This window comes from Petaurus breviceps, unplaced genomic scaffold (assembly GCF_028583685.1).
Source record: "Petaurus breviceps papuanus isolate PSGF00001 unplaced genomic scaffold, PetGlider_PUasm1.0 91133, whole genome shotgun sequence".
Lineage (NCBI taxonomy): Eukaryota > Metazoa > Chordata > Mammalia > Diprotodontia > Petauridae > Petaurus > Petaurus breviceps.
Window position 1 is genome coordinate 72,363,320 of NW_027187419.1, and position 20,739 is coordinate 72,384,058.

General features: G+C 37.3%; 1 protein-coding gene across 4 annotated transcripts in view; it reads right to left on the minus strand.

The window, feature by feature from the left end:
- The window catches only part of CCDC169 (coiled-coil domain containing 169), a 98,644-nt gene that overhangs the window by 32,031 nt on the left and 45,874 nt on the right, over positions 1 to 20,739 (minus strand). For 3 of the 4 annotated variants that reach the window (XM_069079706.1, XM_069079703.1, XM_069079702.1), the window contains one exon: positions 8,572 to 8,645. In XM_069079706.1, coding sequence (XP_068935807.1) covers positions 8,572 to 8,645 — 74 coding nt within the window. Of the gene's footprint in view, positions 1 to 8,571; positions 8,646 to 14,752; positions 14,960 to 20,739 lie in introns of those variants that run through there. The other variant, XM_069079705.1, reaches the window with a different exon arrangement.

Here is a 20,739-nt window from a genome sequence, read left to right on the forward strand (position 1 = left end):
AAATTATTGGACTGCCTGAGAGCCATGACCAAAGTAAGAGCCTGGAAAGCATCCTCCAGGAAGTTCTCAAAGGAAACTGCCCTGATGTTTTAGAACGAGAGGGCAAAATAGAGGTTGAAAGAATCCACCGATCACCTCCTGAAAAAGATCCCAAAAAGAAAACTCCTAGGAATATTATAGCCAGGTTCCAGAATTCCCAGATTAAGGAGAGAATATTACAAGCAGCCAGGAAGAAACAATTTGAATATTGTGGAAACACAATCAGGATAACCCAGGATCTGGCAGCTTCTACACTGAGGGATCGAAGGGCCTGGAATGTGATATTCCGGAGGGCACAGGAGCTGGGATTAAAACCAAGAGTCACCTACCCAGCCAAACTGAGTATCATGTTTCAGGGGAAAATATGGTCATTCAGTGGAATAGAGGACTTTCAAGCATTCTTGCTGAAAAAAACCAGAGTTGAATAGAAAATTTGACATTTAGATACAAGAAGCAAGAGAAGCATGAGAAGGTAAACAGGGAAAAGGAATCATAAGGAACCTATCAAAGTTGAACTATTTTTTTTTGGAAGCACTCGGGGTTGGGTTACTTGCTTGGGGTTGCATGGCCAGTTGTTGTTTCTGGGTGTGGTGCTGAGTGTCTGGGCCTGGATTTGATCTGGGTCGTCCCGGCACTGGAGCCGGTGCTCTTGCTCACTGAGCCACCTGGCCAAAGTTGAACTATTAACATTCCTACATGGAAAAACAATAATTGTAACTTATGAAACTTTTCTCAGTAGTTGAAGGGATTTTATATATATATATATATATATGTGTGTGTGTGTGTGTGTGTGTGTGTGTGTGTGTGTGTGTGTGTATGTCTTTATATGAGTGTATGAGGGCACATGAATACATATGTGAATGTGTGTAAAATAAATAAATAAAAAATAAAATAAAATAGAAAGCTTAAAAAAAAACAGTATGGCCAGTGAACAGCCAGAAAAGAAAGGAGCCATCACATGGCTTCATCAAGAATATTTATGCCATTTTTAGGGTCATGGTCAATGTGGGAATTGGTTTTGCTTGACTATACATGTATGTAATGGAGTTTTATTTTATTTTCCCAATAGAGGGTAAGTAGAAGCATGGTAGGGAAAGAAAGTCAATTTTTGTTGATGGAAAAAAGGTAAATTTTAACTTTAAAGATACATTATGTTAGACTAACATCATTTCCATTTGTGACAAGGTTACTGGAGTTATGTCTCAGAATGCTATCTATGGATATAGTTTATCTAGTTTTAATAAAATGATGTGACAAAGAAAAAAAAAGTGGGTGCTTCTAATTTCCCTTCCCCCAGCCTGCCCTCCCTTCCATCATCCCCCCTCTCATCCCCTTCCCCCCTACTCTCCTATTTAGTGTGTATTTCATTCCCTCCTCAAGCCAAATTCAATGGGAATAATGTTGACCCATTCCCTTTTGCCTTCCTATTCTTCCCCTCCATTGTAACCATTTTCCCTTGCCTCTTCTATATGAGATAGTTTACCCTATTCTGTCTCTCCCCATCTCCTCTCATTATATTCCTCTATCACCTCTTAATTTCACCTTTTAAGTATCATCCCTTCCTGTTAAATTGGTCCTGTGCCCTCTACGTATACCTGTAAACATATATACACACATTCACATATGTATTCATATGCCCGTATACCCTCATATACACACACACACACACACACACACACATATATATATATATATATATTTCTATTCCCCTCAACTACTGAGAAAAGTTTCATAAGTTACAATTATTGTTTTTCCATGTAGGAATGTTAATAGTTCAACTTTGATAAGTTCCTTATGATTCCTTTTCCCTGTTTACCTTCTCATGCTTCTCTTGCTTCTTGTATCTGAATGTCAAATTTTCTATTCAACTCTGGTTTTTTTTAGCAAGAATGCTTGAAAGTCCTCTATTCCATTGAATGACCATATTTTCCCCTGAAACATGATACTCAGTTTTGCTGGGTAGGTGACTCTTGGTTTTAATCCCAGCTCCTTTGACCTCTGGAATATCATATTCCAATCCCTTTGATCCCTCAGTGTAGAAGCTGCAAGATTCTGGGTTATCCTGATTGTGTTTCCCCAATATTCAAATTGTTTCTTCCTGGCTGCTTGTAATATTCTCTCCTTAATCTGGGAATTCTGGAATTTGGCTATAATATTCGGATCTTTTTCAGTAGGTGATTGGTAGATTCTTTGAACCTCTTATTTTGCTCTCTGGTTCTAAAACATCAGGGCAGTTTTCTTTGAGAACTTCCTGGAGGATGATTTCTAGGTTCTTACTTTGATCATGGCTTTCAGGTAGTCCAATAATTTTTAAATTATCTCTCCTGGATCTATTTTCCAGGTCAGTGGTTTTTCCCATGAGATATTTCACATTGCCTTCTATTCTTTCATTTGTTTGGATCTGTTGAACAGCATCTTGATTTCTCATAAAGTCATTAGCTTCCATTTGCTCCAGTTTAATTCTGAAGCAATGATTCTCCTCATTGAGCTTTTTTTTTTTTTTTTAAGCAATAGGGGTTAAGTAACTTGCTCAAGGTTACACGGCCAGTTATTTCTGGGTGTGGTGCTAAGTATCTGAGCCTGGATTTGATCCCCAGGTCATCCCGACACTGGAGCCAGTGCTCTTACTTGCTGAGCCACCTGGCCTCCCCTAAGCAATTAGAGTTAAGTAACTTGCTCAAGGTTACATGGCCAGGTGTTTCTGGGTAGGTGCTAAATGTCGGAGCCCAGATTCGATCCCCAGGTCATCCTAACAGTGGAGCCGGTGCTCTTACTTGCTGTGCTACCTGGCTTCCCCCCTCATTGAGCTTTTGAGATGCTTTTTCCATATGGCAAATTCAGCTTTTTAAAGCATTCTTCTCCTCATTGCCTTTTTGAGCCTCTTTTGACATTTGAGTTAGTCTGTTTTTTAAGGTATTATTTTCCTCAGTCAGGCTGTTGACTCTCATTTCATAATTTTCTTGCATTGTTCTCATTTCTCTTCCCAATTTTTCCTCCACTTCTCTTATCTGCTTCTTAAGGTCCCCTATGGCCTGTAACCACCTCGTATTTTCCTTTGGAGCTTTTAGTGCAGGAGTTCTGATTTCACTGTCTTCCTCCTGTTCCATGCTTTGCTCCCTTTTGTCCCCCAACTAGGAGTCTAATGTTGGAATCTTCTGTCTGCTTTGTTTCCTTTGCCTGGTCAAGTCGCCCCTCAGTCACTTGACCCCTGGGCTTTTTGCCACAGTAGGACTCCACCACCAGACAGGGGAGTTTTGTCCCAAATGCTGGTGTTTTCTCAGCTGCCAGAGGTATTAGATGGGTGCCCTCTCTGAGGTCTCCACACACACTGGCAAGCTGAACACACACCCTAGAACCTCCACCCTAGACTGCAATCCAGATCCAAGCAGGTTAAAGCAAGATCAATTACCCCTCAGACTGGTCATTTGGTCCCCCTACACTCTGCAGGCCAGGAGCTGAAGTTGCCACTTGGCGCTGGCTGGCTGTGCCGCTGTCTCAGTGGCTTCTCGCCCCAGGGGCAAAAGTTATGCATTCCCATTTACTGGGTCCCAAAGTCCAGACTGCACTGACCTCTCACTTTATCCTTCGCATCTATGTGTTGATAAATCTGGAAACAGCTACGGCCGCTGGTGATCTGGAGTCCCTCCGGCTGGTGGCTGGTCAGGCCTACCTTGGGGCTAAAGCCTCAGCATGGGGCTGGGCTCAGCTCCCAGAGCACTGCAGCTGGCCAATTCCTGCTAGCCTGCCTGCCAGGCTGTTCTCAGAGGGAGGTTAGCTTCTCTGTGTCATTTTGTGGGTTCTGCAGCTCCAAAGTTTGTTTAGAGTCCCCTTTTTACATGGATTGGGGAAGGTGGAAGGCGGAGCAGCGAGGATGTCCTGCTTCTACTCTGCCATCTTGACTCCGCCCCCCCTCCTATTTTTATTATGAACTTTTTAATCCTCTTTTCCTCCTATTATACCCAAGATTTTGTTTTCAGAGCTGAAATTTAATATAAAAAGTTAAATGCAGAACATTATTAAATGTCAATTTTATTAAAGGCAATTTAGTATAAATGGGTAGAGTGCTGGTCTTAAATACAGGAGCATCTGGTTTCAAGTCCCATCTCTGATACATGCTGGATATGTGTGATCCTGAGTTAGTTATTTAAGTTATTAGTACTCTATGTGACTAAGCTTCAAGCAAGATGCATTGGTAGAGGGAGTTTCCTTAACTAGGAGTTTCCTATACCAACAAAATCAGAGTTCTAATTCCTATGCCTAATTTCATGGAAATTAAATCCATGTACCTTAATAGTTTGTTTCAAAGAAGATTTGCTTTTTTAAAAAAAATGACATGTCAACTAAAATTACTATCTTCTCAACAATCACTGAACTATATAACAAGAGTTTAATGGGACAGAGTCAAGATGACAGAGAAAAGACAGAGACTCACCTGATTTCTCCCAGATTCCCCTCTAAACAACTTTAAATAATACCTCAAAATATATTCTGGAGTGGAAGAACCCACAAAAGGATGTGTTGTAACAATTTTCCAGCCCAAGATAACTCAGAAAAACTGCAGAAAGGTCTATTGCAGCAGAGTAAGAGGGGAGCAAAGTCCAGTGCATGCAGTATACTAGCAAATAAGCAGTAAGCCTTGGGGGTTACTGAATCAGTGGTGGTAGCAGCTACTTCAGAAGCTCTCAGCCCAGAAGGTAAAGGTGTTGGATAGCTGCTTAGAAGGAGATTACAGGGATCCCTTTTCTAGCACTGGGTATATGACTTTGTTGCACTGCCCATACTTGGATCCAGGTCACAGTTCCAGGGTGAGGACAAGCACTAGCACACCAGAGCTTGCAGCTTCCAGGGAGGGGGGACCCTGGCCACAGTTTCAGAACAAAAAAGAATGTTTGTGGTCACTTAACAGACCAGAGCACAAACCGGGAGAGTAGCAAACAGACTTCTCCTTGGATCATACCACCTTGGAAGAACTGAAAGCTTACAAAATCCCAGGAATAAGTTCTGAAGACAGCTGCACAGAAACCCTAAAGCTTTGGACAGTGCCCCCTCTACCCCAGAAGCAGTCAAACTTCAAACATTAAGTAAAAAGTTTAGAAATAAGCTGGAAAAATGAGCAAACAGTAAAAAAATCTTGACCACATAAAGTTATTATGGTGACAGGGAAGATCAAAATGCAAATTCAGAAGAAGACAATAAAGTCGACATTACCACATGTCCAAAGCCTCAAAAATAAAAAGGGAATTAGTCTTAGACCCAAAAAGAATTCTTGGAAGAGCTCAAAAAGGATTTAAAAAATCAAATGAGAATATTAGAGGAAAAAAATTGGGAAAAGTGATGTGAGAAAATCATGAAAAAAGGGTCAACAACTTGGTAAAGGAAGCATAGAAAAATACTGAAGAAAACAAAAAACAAAAAATGCTTTAAAAACCAGAATAGGCAAAATGGTAAAAGAGGCATAAAAATCTAATGAAGAGAAGAATGCCTTAAAAAGTAGGATTGGCCAGATGGAGAATGAGATACAAAAGCTCAATGAAGAAAATAATTTCTTAAAAATTAGAATTGGGTAAGTAGAAGCTAATGACTCCATGAGACATCAAGAAGCAATAAAACAAAATCAAAAGAATGAAAAAAAATCAAAGAAAACGTGGAATATGTCATTGGAAAAACAACTGACCTGAAAATAGATCCAGGATAAATAATTTAAGAATTATTAGACTACCTAAAAGCCATGATTAAAAAGAGTCTGGATAGCATCTTTCAAGAAATCATCATGGAAAATTGCCCTGACATTCTAAACCACAGGGTAAAATAGAAATTCAAAGAATCCACTGATCACCTCCTGAAAGAGTTCCCAAAATTGAAACTCTCAGGAATATTATAGCCAAATGCCAGACCTCCCAAGTCAAGAAGAAAATACTGCAAGCAGCCCAAAAGAAATAATTCAAATATCATGAAGCCACAATCAGGACAACACAAGGCTTAAAGGACTGGGGGTTGAAATATGATATTCTTGAGGGTAAAGAAGCTAGAATTACAACCAAGAATCACCTACCAGCAAAACTAGGCATAATCATTTCAGGGGGAAAATGGACATTGAATGAGATATAGGACTTTGAAGCATTCCTGATAAAAAGACCAAAGCTGAATAGAAAATCTGACTTTCAAATACAAAATTCAAGAGCAGCATAAAAAGATTAACAGGAAAGAGAAATCATAAGGTATTCAATAAGGTTGAACTGTTTACACTCCTACATGGGAAAATAATACTTGTAAGTCCTAAAAACTTTCTCATTAAGGCAGTTCGGAATATAGATAGAGGGCACGGGTGTGAGTTGAATATGATGAGGTGATTATCTGAAAAAAATAAAGTTAAGGGGTGAGAAAGAAGAATGCACTGGAGAGAAGGGAAAAGTGAAAGGCAGAGTAGGGAAAATTATCTCCCATAAAAGAGGTACTTTTATAGTGGAGGGGAAATAGGGGAGGTAGAGGGCAGCATGTGTACCTTACTCTCATAAGAATTGACTCAAAAAGAGGATAACATACACACTCAATTGGGTACAGAAATTTATCTTACCATATAGGAAAGTAAGAGGGGAAGGGAATAAGAGAAAGGGTGGGGCTGGTAGAAGGCAAGGTAGATTGGGGGAGGCAGTAGTTAGAAGTAAAACAGTTTTGAGAATGTACAGGGTGAAAGGAGGGAGGAGTAGGATAAATAGGGGGAAAATAGGATGGAGTGAAATAGTAATCATAACTGTAAAATTTTTTACTCTTATAAAGGCCACACTTCTCAAATATATAGAGAACTGAATCAAATTTATGAAAATAAGAGCCATTCCCCAGTTGATAAGAGGCCAGGGGATATGAACAAGCCATTTCTGGACAAAGTAACCAATGCTATCTATGGTCAAATTAAAAGATGCTCAGAATCCCCATTGACTGGAGAAATGCAAGTTGAGACAGCTCTGAGGTGCCATCCCATACCTATCAGAATGGTGAATTGTGACAGAAAAGGAGGATGGAAAATGTTGGGGAGATGCAAAAACTGAGACACTAGTGCACTGCTGGTGGATCTGCAAACTGATCTAATCATTCTGTGGAAGAGTTTGGAACTATGTCCAAAAAGATGTGGAACAATGCATACCTTTTGACCTAGCAGTGTCACTGCTGGATCTGCATCCCAAAGAGATGAGAAAAAATGGGGAGGGGACCTATATGTACAAAAATATTTGTAGCAGCTCTTTTAATGGTAGATATTGGGAAATGATGAAACAAGCTGTGGTATATAATTGTGATGGATTATTATTATGCTCTAAGAAATGACAAACAGGATGCTCTCAGAAAAACTCAAGACTTATCTGAATTTAGGCAAAGTGAAGGGAGCAGAAGCAGAAGAACATTATACACAGAAAGAATACTGTAAAATGATCAACTGTAAATGACTTAGCTATTCTCAGCAAAACAATGATCCAAGACAGTTCTGAAGGACTGATAATGAAAAATGTTATCCATCTCCAGGGAAAGAACTGATGGAGACTGAATGCAGATTGAAGCATACTTTTTTTTAACTTTATTTTTGGTCTGTGTTTTCTTTCACAACATGAATAATATGGAAATATGTTTTGCATTACAGCATATGTATAACCTATATAAAATTTCTTGCCTTCTTAATAATGAGGGTGGGAAGGGAGAGAATTTTGGAACTCAACATTTTAAAAAACAAATGTTAAAAATTGCTTTTACATGTAATTGAAGAAAAATAAAAATAAATATGTAGCAAAGAAAAAATGTTAAAACTGAATAATTATGTTATTTTGTAATGTAATTTTAAAATATCACCTTGAACATTATACAACTTTAGATTATGATGATGGATTAATTTGATCTGAGGTTTGAATACTAAAATGCTTATAACATAATAAAAATGTGTAAGTATTCTGAGTAATAGGAATCCATTTTATTCAAGTTATCTTTTTCATATATGATAACGTATATCAAAATCTAGAAATTCAATTATTGAAATAAAATGGATACCAATATTTTTCAGTAGCATTTGCCTGCAGAGTTAATTATTAGAGGTGAGCATAAGTCATCTGTCCTTCAGATAACTAGACCTTTCCATTCATCCTGCTGATGTGCCCTCTGGACTCTCTGCCTCCCTCCCCAAGCTCAAACACTGCAATTCCTCCTTCTGCTTTGCTCTCCAGCTCAAGTCTTGCCCCATTTGCCTCATCCATTGTACAATTGTACCCTCCAGACTATTAGAGTTCCTGCATTGTGCCCTGAAGCTATGCTTTCTAGACCACCAAAAGTTTTGCCATCTGTCTTGAAGCTGCAACTTCCTCTGTGTGGTTTCTACCTATTGAAATGTAAACTTCTCAAGGAAAAGGACTATTTCACTTTTATGTTTATATCTCTAGCACTAAGGGAAGTGCTCAAGTACACTGCTTAAATACTTTTTCATTCATTTTCATTTATTGATCCATCCATAAAACTCAAACTAGGTCTTGAGCTGAGATTAGAGACATTACTTACCTTTTAAGGAGATTTTCTTTCATCTTGGGCAAAGAATCCATAGGTTGTTTCTTAGAGGCTTGTAAAATTGTTAACTGAAAGAAAATTTGAAAGTAATTTATTCTTTACTTTCATGAGTAAATGAAAAATAAATTCTAAACTAGCTATGTAGCCAAAGCAGAGTCTTAAAGTCATTTGAATTCGTGAGTTATATTTGGCTTTCTATATTTTGGAAAGATTCTAACCCTTCTAATACATAGGGGACACTGTGGCCTTGTCCACAAGTTAGAAAATCTCATAGTAGGAAAAGACTTTGGAGATTACTTAATCCAATCCATAAATTTACTGAGAATGTCTTCTACACATTCTTAATAAACAATCATCCAAACTATCTTAAAGACCTTCAGTAATGGAGAAATTCAAAGTCACAAGGTAGCCCATTACATTTTTGGACAACTCTAATTGTTGAGGGCTTTTCCTTGTATGGGCCTGAAATCTGCTTTAAAAAAGTCTTCATTTTGGGACCAAGCATTAGCAAATGTAATCTCTTCCCCAGGAAAACTCTCCAAACATGGGAAGATAGCTATCACATGCCTCCAAAGTCATCTTTTCTTCAGGATAACAACTCCCACTTATTTTAATGGGTAACATCATCTTATCATTTGACTTTCCTCCTCTGTATGTATTGAAGCTAGCTAATATCTTTCCAAAAAAGCAGAGCTGAGAACTTAGCACTATTTTCCAAATGTGATCTGACCAGAGCAAAGTAATAGCCTTACTTGTTCTAGACACTGTAATTTCTTGTTCTAGACACTATATCAAAATGACAAACTCATAAGTGGAAGGGACATCAGAGGCTATCTAGTCCAGTCATTACCTGAATAATAATCTCCTCTACAATATGCCCAAAAAATCGTCAACCAAACTTTGTTGGCAGACTTCTAGTGGAGAGAACCCCACCACCTCCTAAGGCAGCCTATTCTACCTTTGTATAGTTCTGATTGTGACTAATCTTTTCCTTACATAAAACCTAAATTCACCCCCACTCCATTTTTGCAGCTTATGCATTTGTCGATAGTTCTGCCATCTTTGTCTTCTGTGAACTTCTGCCTTTCTCTACTGCTAGTCTTCTACCTGCATTGTAGTTACCTCCCAGGGTATATAGTCTGGTGTATATAAAGAAATACTTTTCTCCTTTCCTCTCCTTTTTTCTTAATAACCCCTGGTAGAAGTACTCTATTCTTGTTCAGTAGCCTGTCATTCCTGTATTTTAAACCATAATTTGGAAATCCAAATCTTGTTCTCAGATTCAATCTTTTTAATCTGTTGTTCATTTCCCAGATCTGCTTTTTTTTTCTTCCACAGCTTTTACCTATGATGAACAATACTGAATAAAACATTATTTCTTCTTTCCCTTCCTCCCCCCTTGCAAAACGCTTCATCTACTTTAGCAACATTTCTTAGATTTCTTCTGGCAGCATCATATGTGCTCACATAAATCACAAGAAGTGAGTTTAAGTCAAAGTGATTATCAAGTCTTGGGAGATTCTCTCATGGCCTGGTAAGACAACAGATCTCTGTATCGTTGTTATTAACTGAAAAATGCCTCAGGAGCCCATAGTAGGGAGTTATTCACCCCAACTATTCTAGTCTACTTCTTTCCTAGAAGTTCTCTCCTCCAACAGCATGTGTGGATTCACATAATCATTCTTTAGAAATCAGTTACTTCCTCCTTAGAGGGACCAACTGCCTCTTCTGGAAGCCTCATATCTCTTAGGTGCAGTGATTTTTTTGTAATTTCCTCCTGTTACATTCATTCATACTCCTACCTCCTCACACAAATCAGGATTTTTCTCTGCTTCCTTAGAAACTTCATCTTCCTTGTTTCCACATTGCAGTCCATATTCCTTTCATGTTTAAGGAACACTTTATTCTCTTTGCTGATCCAGACACTGAATAGGCTTTATTGAAATCCCAATACTGCATTTCTAGGAAGGAGACCAATCCACACTTTAAGCTTAGATTGGCTATGGCAGAAATATGAACTTTACATACTTAAATTCACTTATTTGAAGTGAGATTCTCAATCTTTTCTCATTCTTGCTAGTAGCTCTCCTAGAAAACTTGTTATCTTACTAGCCCTAAGACCTTAGCTGCTTTTTTGAGCTACTAAGTCAGGCATTTAGCTTGTGATGAGTTTGAGCCCACTAAAATTCCCAGATCTTTTTCATACAAACTGCTGTTTTCACATTTCCCAAACCGTATTATACTTGCTCCATTCTGCATTTGCTTGGCTGATTTTTTTCGCCCAAATGTAAGATTTTATTTATCCCTATATCTTATTAGATTTAGCTTATGATTCTAGTCTATAGAGTGTTTTATAGATCTTGAATCTGTCATTTGACATTAACTATCCTTTCATATCATCCTATCATTCACAAATTTGTCTTGATTCTTCCTCCATATCTTTATTTACCAAATCAGCAGCCTGGGAGGTGAGAGAAAATGCATAATCCCTGTGTGGTGGTGCCCTGGTACAAAATTCTAGTTTTTCCATGCTAGTTCTGGTTCTGATCCCCACTATTTAACCCCTAAATCTCTGACTTGTTTAAAGAGTATGGAAAAGATCTGAACCAGTCCACATTATGACTTAAGCTATAACAGCAGAAAGGGCCAGGAAGGGTATCATTTGGGATGCAAAACACTGGGGTTCTTCCAGAAGGCTAGCTACTAACACAACCAACAACATTGCACTGAGGCCTGATAGGACCTTGGCAAGGAAAGAAGCCAACTCTAGATTCATAGTGGTGCAAAAAGGAGACAGAGAATGGACCATGCTACAACCTAGGTGGAATCATCAGGGGACTGAACCAAAAACCCAAGAATTCTTCCATAGATTGAGGCCTACTCTTAGCCACTGCATCCAGGACCAATCAAGTAAGGCCTTCCCCCTATGAGCTGAGATAAGCCCAAGAAGTAGAAATCTGGAAGAAAGAGGTAAATTCCACTAGTCCAAGGAGAGCCTCAGAAAAAATTTTTAAAAATAAAAATCTTTCACCCAGCTTCAGGATTTTCTGTAGTTCTCACTGATGTTCAACATTTAGGGTGAGTCAGAATCTTATTGTAGACCAATCAGGTGATATTCATAGGTAACTATGGCCCTCTCATCCCCCCACCTACTTTAATCTAGTTAGTTTTTGATTGGTTGGGTTATGCTTTTATTTTCCACCTCCTTTTGTGGTCAAGTTAGAAATTCCTGCCTGCTGTCTATTATCTTGCCTTCTTTGCTTTCACTCTAGTCACTGATCAAAATGTTAAGATGAATCTTTCTCCCACATTTTCAAGCTTTAATCTACACTATTATATCCAATCTTAACAGTCAACTGAAATTGCTTTCTCCAAAGTTACCAATGATAATAATAGCAAGTGTTTATATAGTGCTTTAAGGTGTACAAAGGGCTTCATGAATATCTCCTTTTATTTCAACTACCAAATGTAATGGCTTCTTCTTAAAACTCATTCTTCTTGACCTTTCTTTAGCATTTAACACTACAGACCACCATTTTCTCCTAGATACTCTCTCCTCTCTACATTTTCATGACATTACTCTCTTTTTGTTCCCCTCCTGTGTATGAGTGTGCCTCCTCAGTACCCCTACATAGTAGGTAAGTACCCTGAGGGAAAAGCATATACCAATGTTGGTGTCCAAGCACAGTGTTATAGTTCCTGCATACTACTTCTGACTAATTCCCCTCCTATCACACCCCTAAAAGTTTGAGTTGCTTCAGAAGTACTGGAAAAGGTCTGGAATCACTCCACAGTGTCAAGATTAACTGTAGTTTTCACCAATATTCAGCAGGCATTGAGTCAGAACCTCACCATAGATGTAACCTCACCACTTTTCCCACTCCTTTTAATCTGGTTGGTTGCTAATTAGGTCAGTTTATTCCTTTCGTCTTCTTATCTTTTCAAGTAACCAAAATAGGAGATCCTTTCTGTTATCAGACTCACAAAGAAAGTATAAATTGGTACAGACTTGGTTAATTTATTCCAATTCTCATGGTGGTGCCTGGTGCAAAATCTTTGACCTTCAAGCTACTGTAGTCTTTGAGTGACCAACTGAGCTGCTGGAGAACATAGATTCAGCAAAATTACATAGTAATTGCTAAAAGTTCTATAGTACTTTCAGGTTTTAAAAGAACTTATCACAACTCTGTGTGGTGGCTACTTACAGGTATTAATATTCCCATTTTGTAAATGAGAAAACTAAAGGTCAAAAAGTTTAAGTGACTCACAATGATTTGTCCCACAGTGACCAAGTAAGAAGCAGCTCAGGTCCTTCTGACTCCAAGTCTAGCATGTTCATTACTATTTTACTATAATTTATCAGGAATTATTTGAAAATGACTGCAATAAAAAATATTTATAAAGTGATTTATATAAACTTTACAATTATTATCCATGTTGATCTTTTGCATAATCTGTTTTGTTAGTGTGCTCTCTGTTTAATCCCCTAGGAATCCTAGAGGACATCATGACACACATGACATGCCATTTTGGGGATTTTAGGAAACTTCAGCCTTGAAAAATCTCCAAATAAGATTCAGAGTTCCTTAGTAGTAGATTTCAGTATTTCATAATTCTAAGTTGGGAAGTCTCCAAAATGATCATCAGAGGAGATTAAGGAGGAAGAGGAAGAAATTTCCATGAGGAAGAATCTTTTAAATCTATTTAATTTGTGTCTAATACAAAGTAAATTAATTTTTTCTTCCAGTTGCACAGTTTAAAAAATGCCTTTCTAACCAAAGCAAAGTGCCTTTCTATTAGGCAAAATGTGGTTCAACATGTGGGAAATAAGTGTTTCAGTCTGTGTTCTGACATTTATGTGTATGTGAATTGCATATTTCTTTGCCTGGAATTTCAGGATGCCCATGATCTGGTGCCACCTTACCTTTCCAAACTTAAATTTCTGCCCTCCATCCACTCTGTACTTTGCCTACATTGGAATACTCTGTCTTCTTAACATGCCCAGTTTTCCACTTTAAGGCCTTGGCTCACAGTTTCATATGCCTGAATACCCTGTCTCCCCTCTATCTATGGAATTACTCCCCATCTTTAAAGTATAATTAAAATGCTGCTTCCTCCGTGAAACCTTCATTGCACTTGCAATGTCTTTTTGCACCTTAGACCTGTCACTTTAGATTCTCGTGAATTTGGCAGGTTATCATGGATTATGGTGCATTAAAAAAACTGTGTATGTCTTATTTCTCCAGTAGACAGTAAATTTTAAGAGGCCTGGGACCTGGGTCCTATGCAGAATTTTGTGTTATCTCCAGCGTCTAGTTCAATGTTTTACACTCATTAAGTGTTTAACAACTATATTACAGACCTGTGAGAAAACTGATGCGCAGACTCTTAAAAGTCCTATAAAAATGAAAGCTATTTTTAATATACAGTGTCCCAAAAGTCTTAGTGTAGTTTTAAGCCACTTAAAACTGCATTAAGACCTTTGGGACACTTTATTTATTGGTTGAATTGAATTGGCTGAATTATTATTTAAATATAAACTCAGCCACTGTCAACTGACCTTGGTAATGAAGGTCAAAAACAACCAAACATTTAAAATCTGTCATTGATATACTATTGTACCAGTTAATGGATATGACCAGGCATACTGCAGCCACAGAAATAAACACTGGGAAAATAGAGTCTATTGTTTTGTACATATTGTATAATAATGGTTTGTGCATTCAGATGTGATCTGAAATGTTTTTATTTTTAACAGCACCAAGATCTTTAACATATTAGAGTTTCTTTCAAAATATACTTTAGGTTGGGTATTGCTTCATTTTCGTACTTTTAATTTTAATTTTTCAGTGGTTGACCATGTCACTTAAAAGCAATTATACTTGATGAAAAAACATCCCTCTAATGACCTTCTATAAGAAATAATATAATTTTCTTCCATGACTAACATGTAGATGAATAAAAATATAGCAATTAATGTGCCTGATTCTTATCTTTATGGAGAAGAGTAAAGGCTCCCACAAGCCCACAGAAGGAACCCTCTATAGGTTTACATAAGGAAAAGTGACCTTTGATGTGATGCAGCCCTGTGACTAAGGGTAACTTGGCTGCAGCTCTCAAATGGGCTTGGCTTCAGGCAAGATAAAACTGGGGTTGACAACTTACATGGGGGGGGGCAGCAGCCACTACTGCATCCTGTTAGGATCATTTCTTGTAATGGAGAAAAGACTGCTGCTGGTGACTGTGGACACTGCTGGCGCTAGGGGGATCAAATTTTCCTTTCAAACCGGGCAAAAGCCTTATTTGAATGAAGAATGTGAGGTGAAACAAAGTGAGATTTTTCTCTCCTCTGGACTGAAGAGGGTCTCTTCCTTATGCAACCCTGAGAGCAAAATGGAAAAGGGGGCTTATCATTACATTATCAGCTTATTTTAAAACAGCTAATTTGTGGGGGGGAGGAGGGAAGAACGAGAAAGCCTAATTTGCATGAGATTTATGAGCTGTGCTTTTCTTGGTTATACAACCTTTTCCTCCCTCCCTCCCAGGCAAAACCTAAAAATATACATTTTCTACACCAGTGGACTCAATCTTTTTTTAGATTGTGTACCCTATCAGTATAGTTTTTTAAGCACACATCCCTAATATGGGGTATGTCAAAAGCCTTATCTCAAGGGTCTTAACAGCTTAAAACTACACTAAGATTTCTGGGATAGTCTGTATATGTATAATTTACCTATAAATTATACACACATTATGATACTAATATATTAGGTATATTATAAAACATACACAGAAACAATTTAAAAGGATATATTCAAGAATTAAACAACATTTTTAAAAACAATTTTTATTTAATGGTACAAAATATTTTTGTTTGCTAAATATTTTGATTATTAATAATATTTTAGAAAGTAACAACTGAATATGGCTCATTATTTTTTAAAAATTTGCCTTCACACTTTGTGATATAATGATTCAAAGGTCTGGTTCTGAATCTAGTTTGTTTTGATACTTGGTGTTTAGGTGAGAAAGATACCTCACAAAGACACTTAGATTCAGACTAAAGAAGTTCATCACTGGTTAGGCTTACTTAAACATGTACTAATTTTTCAATCCCATTCACTGATGATGTGAAAATTCTTGTTGAAATTCAATTAGTAAATTTCCATCTTTCCTATCAGTCGTTTGTGCAAAGTAATTAGAAGGTGCTGCATTTTTAACAAATGAGTTCAAAACCCATGAAGCTCTTTGGAAGACTTTTAAAGTAAGTTAGAAAATTCTTTTTCCAAGTTTTTAAAGGTGCAGATGTGAAAGTTTTTATACATGACATATTTTTTTGGCAACCAATGCTTAGTTTTAAATGTCTTGTTAAGCATTATGGTTTCATAGTATAATTAGCTAATATCTTGAGGTAAAATATATACATAGGGAAAGACTCCTTGTTAATTGCAGTGGATCTAAATCCAAATTTCAAGCATCTTGATTATTTTGGAGGGTTTTGGCCAACTTCTTGTCAGATTTTATTAGAATGTCATTGTTTTTGCCTCTGTAATTTGGCTGATTATGAAGTAGTAATAGGTGTAGAAGTGCCAGCTCTGCCATTTTCTTGGTTTTTGCTTTTTTGGTGCTTACATTATTAATATTTTCATCAAATCTATAGTTTCTTTACAGGAGTCTTGTTAACGCACTTGTTCATTTTGTGAAAGTTAGCTTAGTTAAAATTAGACAATATAAACCATAAATCCACTTAATAAAATGCACATAAACAGCAACAGATCAAAATACACTGAAATATAGTACACATGGAGTCACTGAAAGTGTAGCTCCTATTCTACCCTCAGGGTATTGTATATGACATATGACTGTGTCTGAAATATGGACCGAGGGAGACTGCCAGCACCAATCTATATTTAAATATTAGTTTAGCTTAGACTTTTAAAACTATTTTAGAAATTGTTCTACCTTCACATAACAACTTTCATGTCTTCTCCTTCATTCCCTGATACCACTACCCTAGTTCAGTCTTCAGTACCTCTTGCCTGAGCTGTTTTGACAGCCTTCTAGTTGGTGACCCTGCTTCTTCTCACTCTACTCCAATTCATACCCTGTGCAGCTGCTAAGTGGTTTTCCCAAAGCTTAAGTCTAATCATGTTATTCCCTGACTCAATAAATTCCAATGTCTTCATATTAACTCCAAGACAATCAAATATACATTTCTTTGGCATTTTTTAAAGTCTTTTATAACTGGCTCCAATAAACTTTCTAGTTGATACATTAATTCCTTTTCTATACTTTAAGATCTAATCACACTGGTGGTCTTGTTCTATCTTCTATCTCTCTGTTTCATTCCTGGCTGTCCCCCATGTTTGGACTGCACTCCCTCCTCACTGCTGCTTCTTTAAATCCTTTCCTTCTTTTAAAGGTTATGATACAAATCCAAAGGATTCATGATGGAAAAGGCTATTCACATCCAGAGAAAGATTTATGGAGTCTGAATGCATATTGAAGCAAATTACTTGCTCTCTTCTCTCTCTTTTTCATTTTGTTTTGTTTTGTTTCTTCCTCGTTATTTATCCCATTCTTCTTTACAACTTGACTAATGTTTAACGTGAAGGTATATGTAGAACCTATATTGGATTGCATGCCACCACGGAGGGGGAAAGGGGACAGAGAAAATTTGGAACTCAAAAACTTGTGGAACTGAATGTTATAAACTAATAGTAAATAAATAAAAAGTATTTTTAAAAAAAGACTCATTCCAAGAACCACCTCTGACATGAAGGTTCGTAGTCTGAATTTCTTGGTCCCCAGGGGGTAGTTGGTAGACTAATTTCCATGGGTTCATGAATGTTTTTATATTTTTTTTATTTAACTTAGAGGAAGTAGTTGCATCTCTTGCCACCCACCCCTCCTTAGTAGCAATCATGATTGCTCAAAAATGGCATCAAGCACAAGATTTTTGTATGCACACTCAGTCCTGACTTAATAATCCTTGTGCCATCTATACAGCCATTCATCACATATTATCAACTCTTTATTTTTTATTAAACTTTCATTTCCTTTGAAACTCTATGTATTTTATTTTATACATTTAAAAACATTCTCTTGAGAAAGGGTCTGTAAGTTTTACCAGACTGCCAAAGGGGTCCATCACACACAAAAAAATTAAGAATCCTTGTTCTACATGAAGCCTTTCCAGATCACTCCCTCTCCCCTACACCGCTAGTACCATTCTCCCTAAAACTTTAGCTTGTATTTAAAATTATTTTTGAAGTTAATTATATATGTACATGTTATTTCCTCCAAAAGGATGTAAGATACTGCTTTATTTTTGTCTGTATGTCCCAGTGCCTCCCACACTCTCTAGACATAATGCTTATTAAATCATTGATTAACATATTTTCTCTCTGGAACTCAATGCATAAACTTGTACCACCTCAATTTGAAGACCAGTGCTATAAGCTTCAGAGAACCTTTCATATTTTACTCATATATAAGAACCCTTAATTATCAATTAGAAACGACCAGGTGTAATTCTTTCATACCATATAAATGGAAGGGGGAAAGGGAATAGGCATTTGTAAAGCATGTCCTATGTACCAAGCACAATGCTGAGCGACTCAGGAATATCTCATTTGATCCTCACAAAAACTAGGGGACATAGGTGCTGTTTTTATCCCCATTTTACAGTTGAGGAAAATTAGTCAAACAGAGGTTAAGACTTTCTCACAGTCACATAGCTGGGAAGTGTCTGAGAACTTAAAACTCAGGTCTTCATGTCCTAGGTAGAGTAAGTGGTTTACTTACTAGAAAATCCTAATAATGACACTAGTTCCTCCCACTGATGCTTTCTGTTCATAAAACTTGAGACGTTAGTTCAGATACTATTATGCCAAAGGAAAGATGGCTCATGTTTACGATCTAAAAAGGAACAGTGAAGCACTTTGTTGGCAATGGGGGTGGACAAGCCATTGGGGAGCCAGTAGTTGGAGCATGCAGAGATATTCCCTGCCTGGGTGTAATCCCAAGAGACCACATACGTGGAAGCTTGGGGTAAGCCTACTTCTGGCCACGATGATTCAGATTGGTATTATGTGCTGAATAACTATCTAATTGACTATGGAGCAAAAACTGATGGCACAAGGATTATTAAGCCAGGACTAAGTGTGCATACAAAAGGGGTAATGTTGTGTTTGATGCCATGTTTGAGCAATCATGATTCCTACTACTAAGGAGGAGTGGGTGGCAAGAGATGCAACTACTTTCTTAAAGAGAAAGTCCAAGAGAGCATGCCATGTAGCATGTTTAGGAGAGGGAAAAAAAAGAGCAGAAATCCTCTTTCCTTTAAATCCAATGATTGTGTGGCTCTTCCTGGCTCGGTGACCAGTCCTCTTTGACACACTGCCCTCCCCCTGCTGCCATCAGGGTTGCTAAAGGATTGCTGCATCATCCCAAAGTATTTCATTCCTGAGCACACATACCCCTGGAAGTGGCTTGGGGAAGGTCAAGATCAGCTCAGTTCTACTGCTATTCCATTATGAATGATTGATAAATTAATGTAGAGTATAGTACAGATTACCAGGATAGAATGATGAAATAGATGAGTTTGGGAAACGCCTTATGATGGTACCAAATCATGATATAATAGTGATAGGGAACTTCAGTTATTTAGATGTAGGCTGGAACTCTTTCTCTGCCAGAAGAATAGGTAATAACTTCTTGATTTGTTTAATGATCAAAGGGAATTTGCTCTGGATCTGATTCTCACAAAAAAGGGATGGAAACCTTACAGAGAAATTACTATTGCATTATAGAGTTTGTGGTAAAGGACAAAAATAAAGACCAGTATGCTTTTAACGTGTACCCTAGATTTTGAGAGCGAACGTTTCAAATCATTCAGCACAAGAATAGTTAGGGTCCCATGGTCTAAAATTCTATAATAAAACTCTAGAGGGACACTCTCAAAAATGTGATTCTGAATGCACAAATAATTTAATTGAAGAGGTTTAGGAGAAATGTTCTCAGAATTAAAAGGAAGCCTATGTGGTACAATGTGAATAGTATTGATTCTGGAGTCAGAGAATCTAGATTCAAATCCTACCTCTTCTACCTGTGTAACTTTGGGCAAGTCACTTAATCTCTGGCCCTCAATTCTTTTTAAAGTGAGAGAAATGGACTACACCACCTTTAAGATTCTTTCCACCTTTAAATATATGATCCTGGACAGAGAACTAATCAAATAATGTAATTTTTTTTTTTAAAGTCACTTGTAGAATATAGAAACTGGGGAAAGTAACAGAAGAGAAGTGTAAAAAGTATGGCTTAGTAAAAATAATTTCAGAAGTGCTAAAGCTCAGAATGACTACAGGCTGGTAAAAAAAAAAGCTAAAGACAACCAAAAGGGTTGGAAGTATTTTTCTAAACTAAAATGAGGGAAAGAGCATAAGTAAAGAATGCTTATGGCAGACAGGACAATAACAACAGGCAACAGAGAGGACACAGAGCTGCTCAATTCTTATTTTGTTTTTGTTTATGCTTCCAAGGAGAATTATTTTTGCTTGGGAAGAAAGAGACTAAATTAATAAGGAGTTAATACTATATTTATGGAAAATACTGGCACTGAAAGTATAGAGGTATTCAGTATCTCCTCAGTCTGTGGAAGCTATTGATTGTTTTTTGGGGTTTTTTTGCTTTTTGGAGGGGGAAGGCAGGGCAATTGGGGTTAAGTGACTTGCCAAAGGTCACATGGCTAGTAAGTGTTAAGTGTCTAAGGTCGAATTTGAACTCAGGTCCTCCTGACTCCAGGGCCATGCTCTATTCACTGTACCACCTAAATGCCCTGAAGCTATTGATTTTTAATGAAACTGAATAACATTTTCAATACACAAATAAAACTACATCTTTAGTTCATTGTATCATGAGGCTAAGATTCTGTTACAAGAGTTTTGGGAAATGACTTTTCCCATCAGGTATGCCTACTACATATACAAGAAAAGAAATAATCTGACAGCTGGAGCCATCAAGATATAAAAAGAGTTGTATTTGCAGTCAGAAGATATTGGTTCATTAAATATTGACCGTCGCTTGCTAGCAACAATCATATTTACAATGAAACTCCCTTTTAAAAGTAGTATTGAAGAGCAACCTGACTAATAAACTATT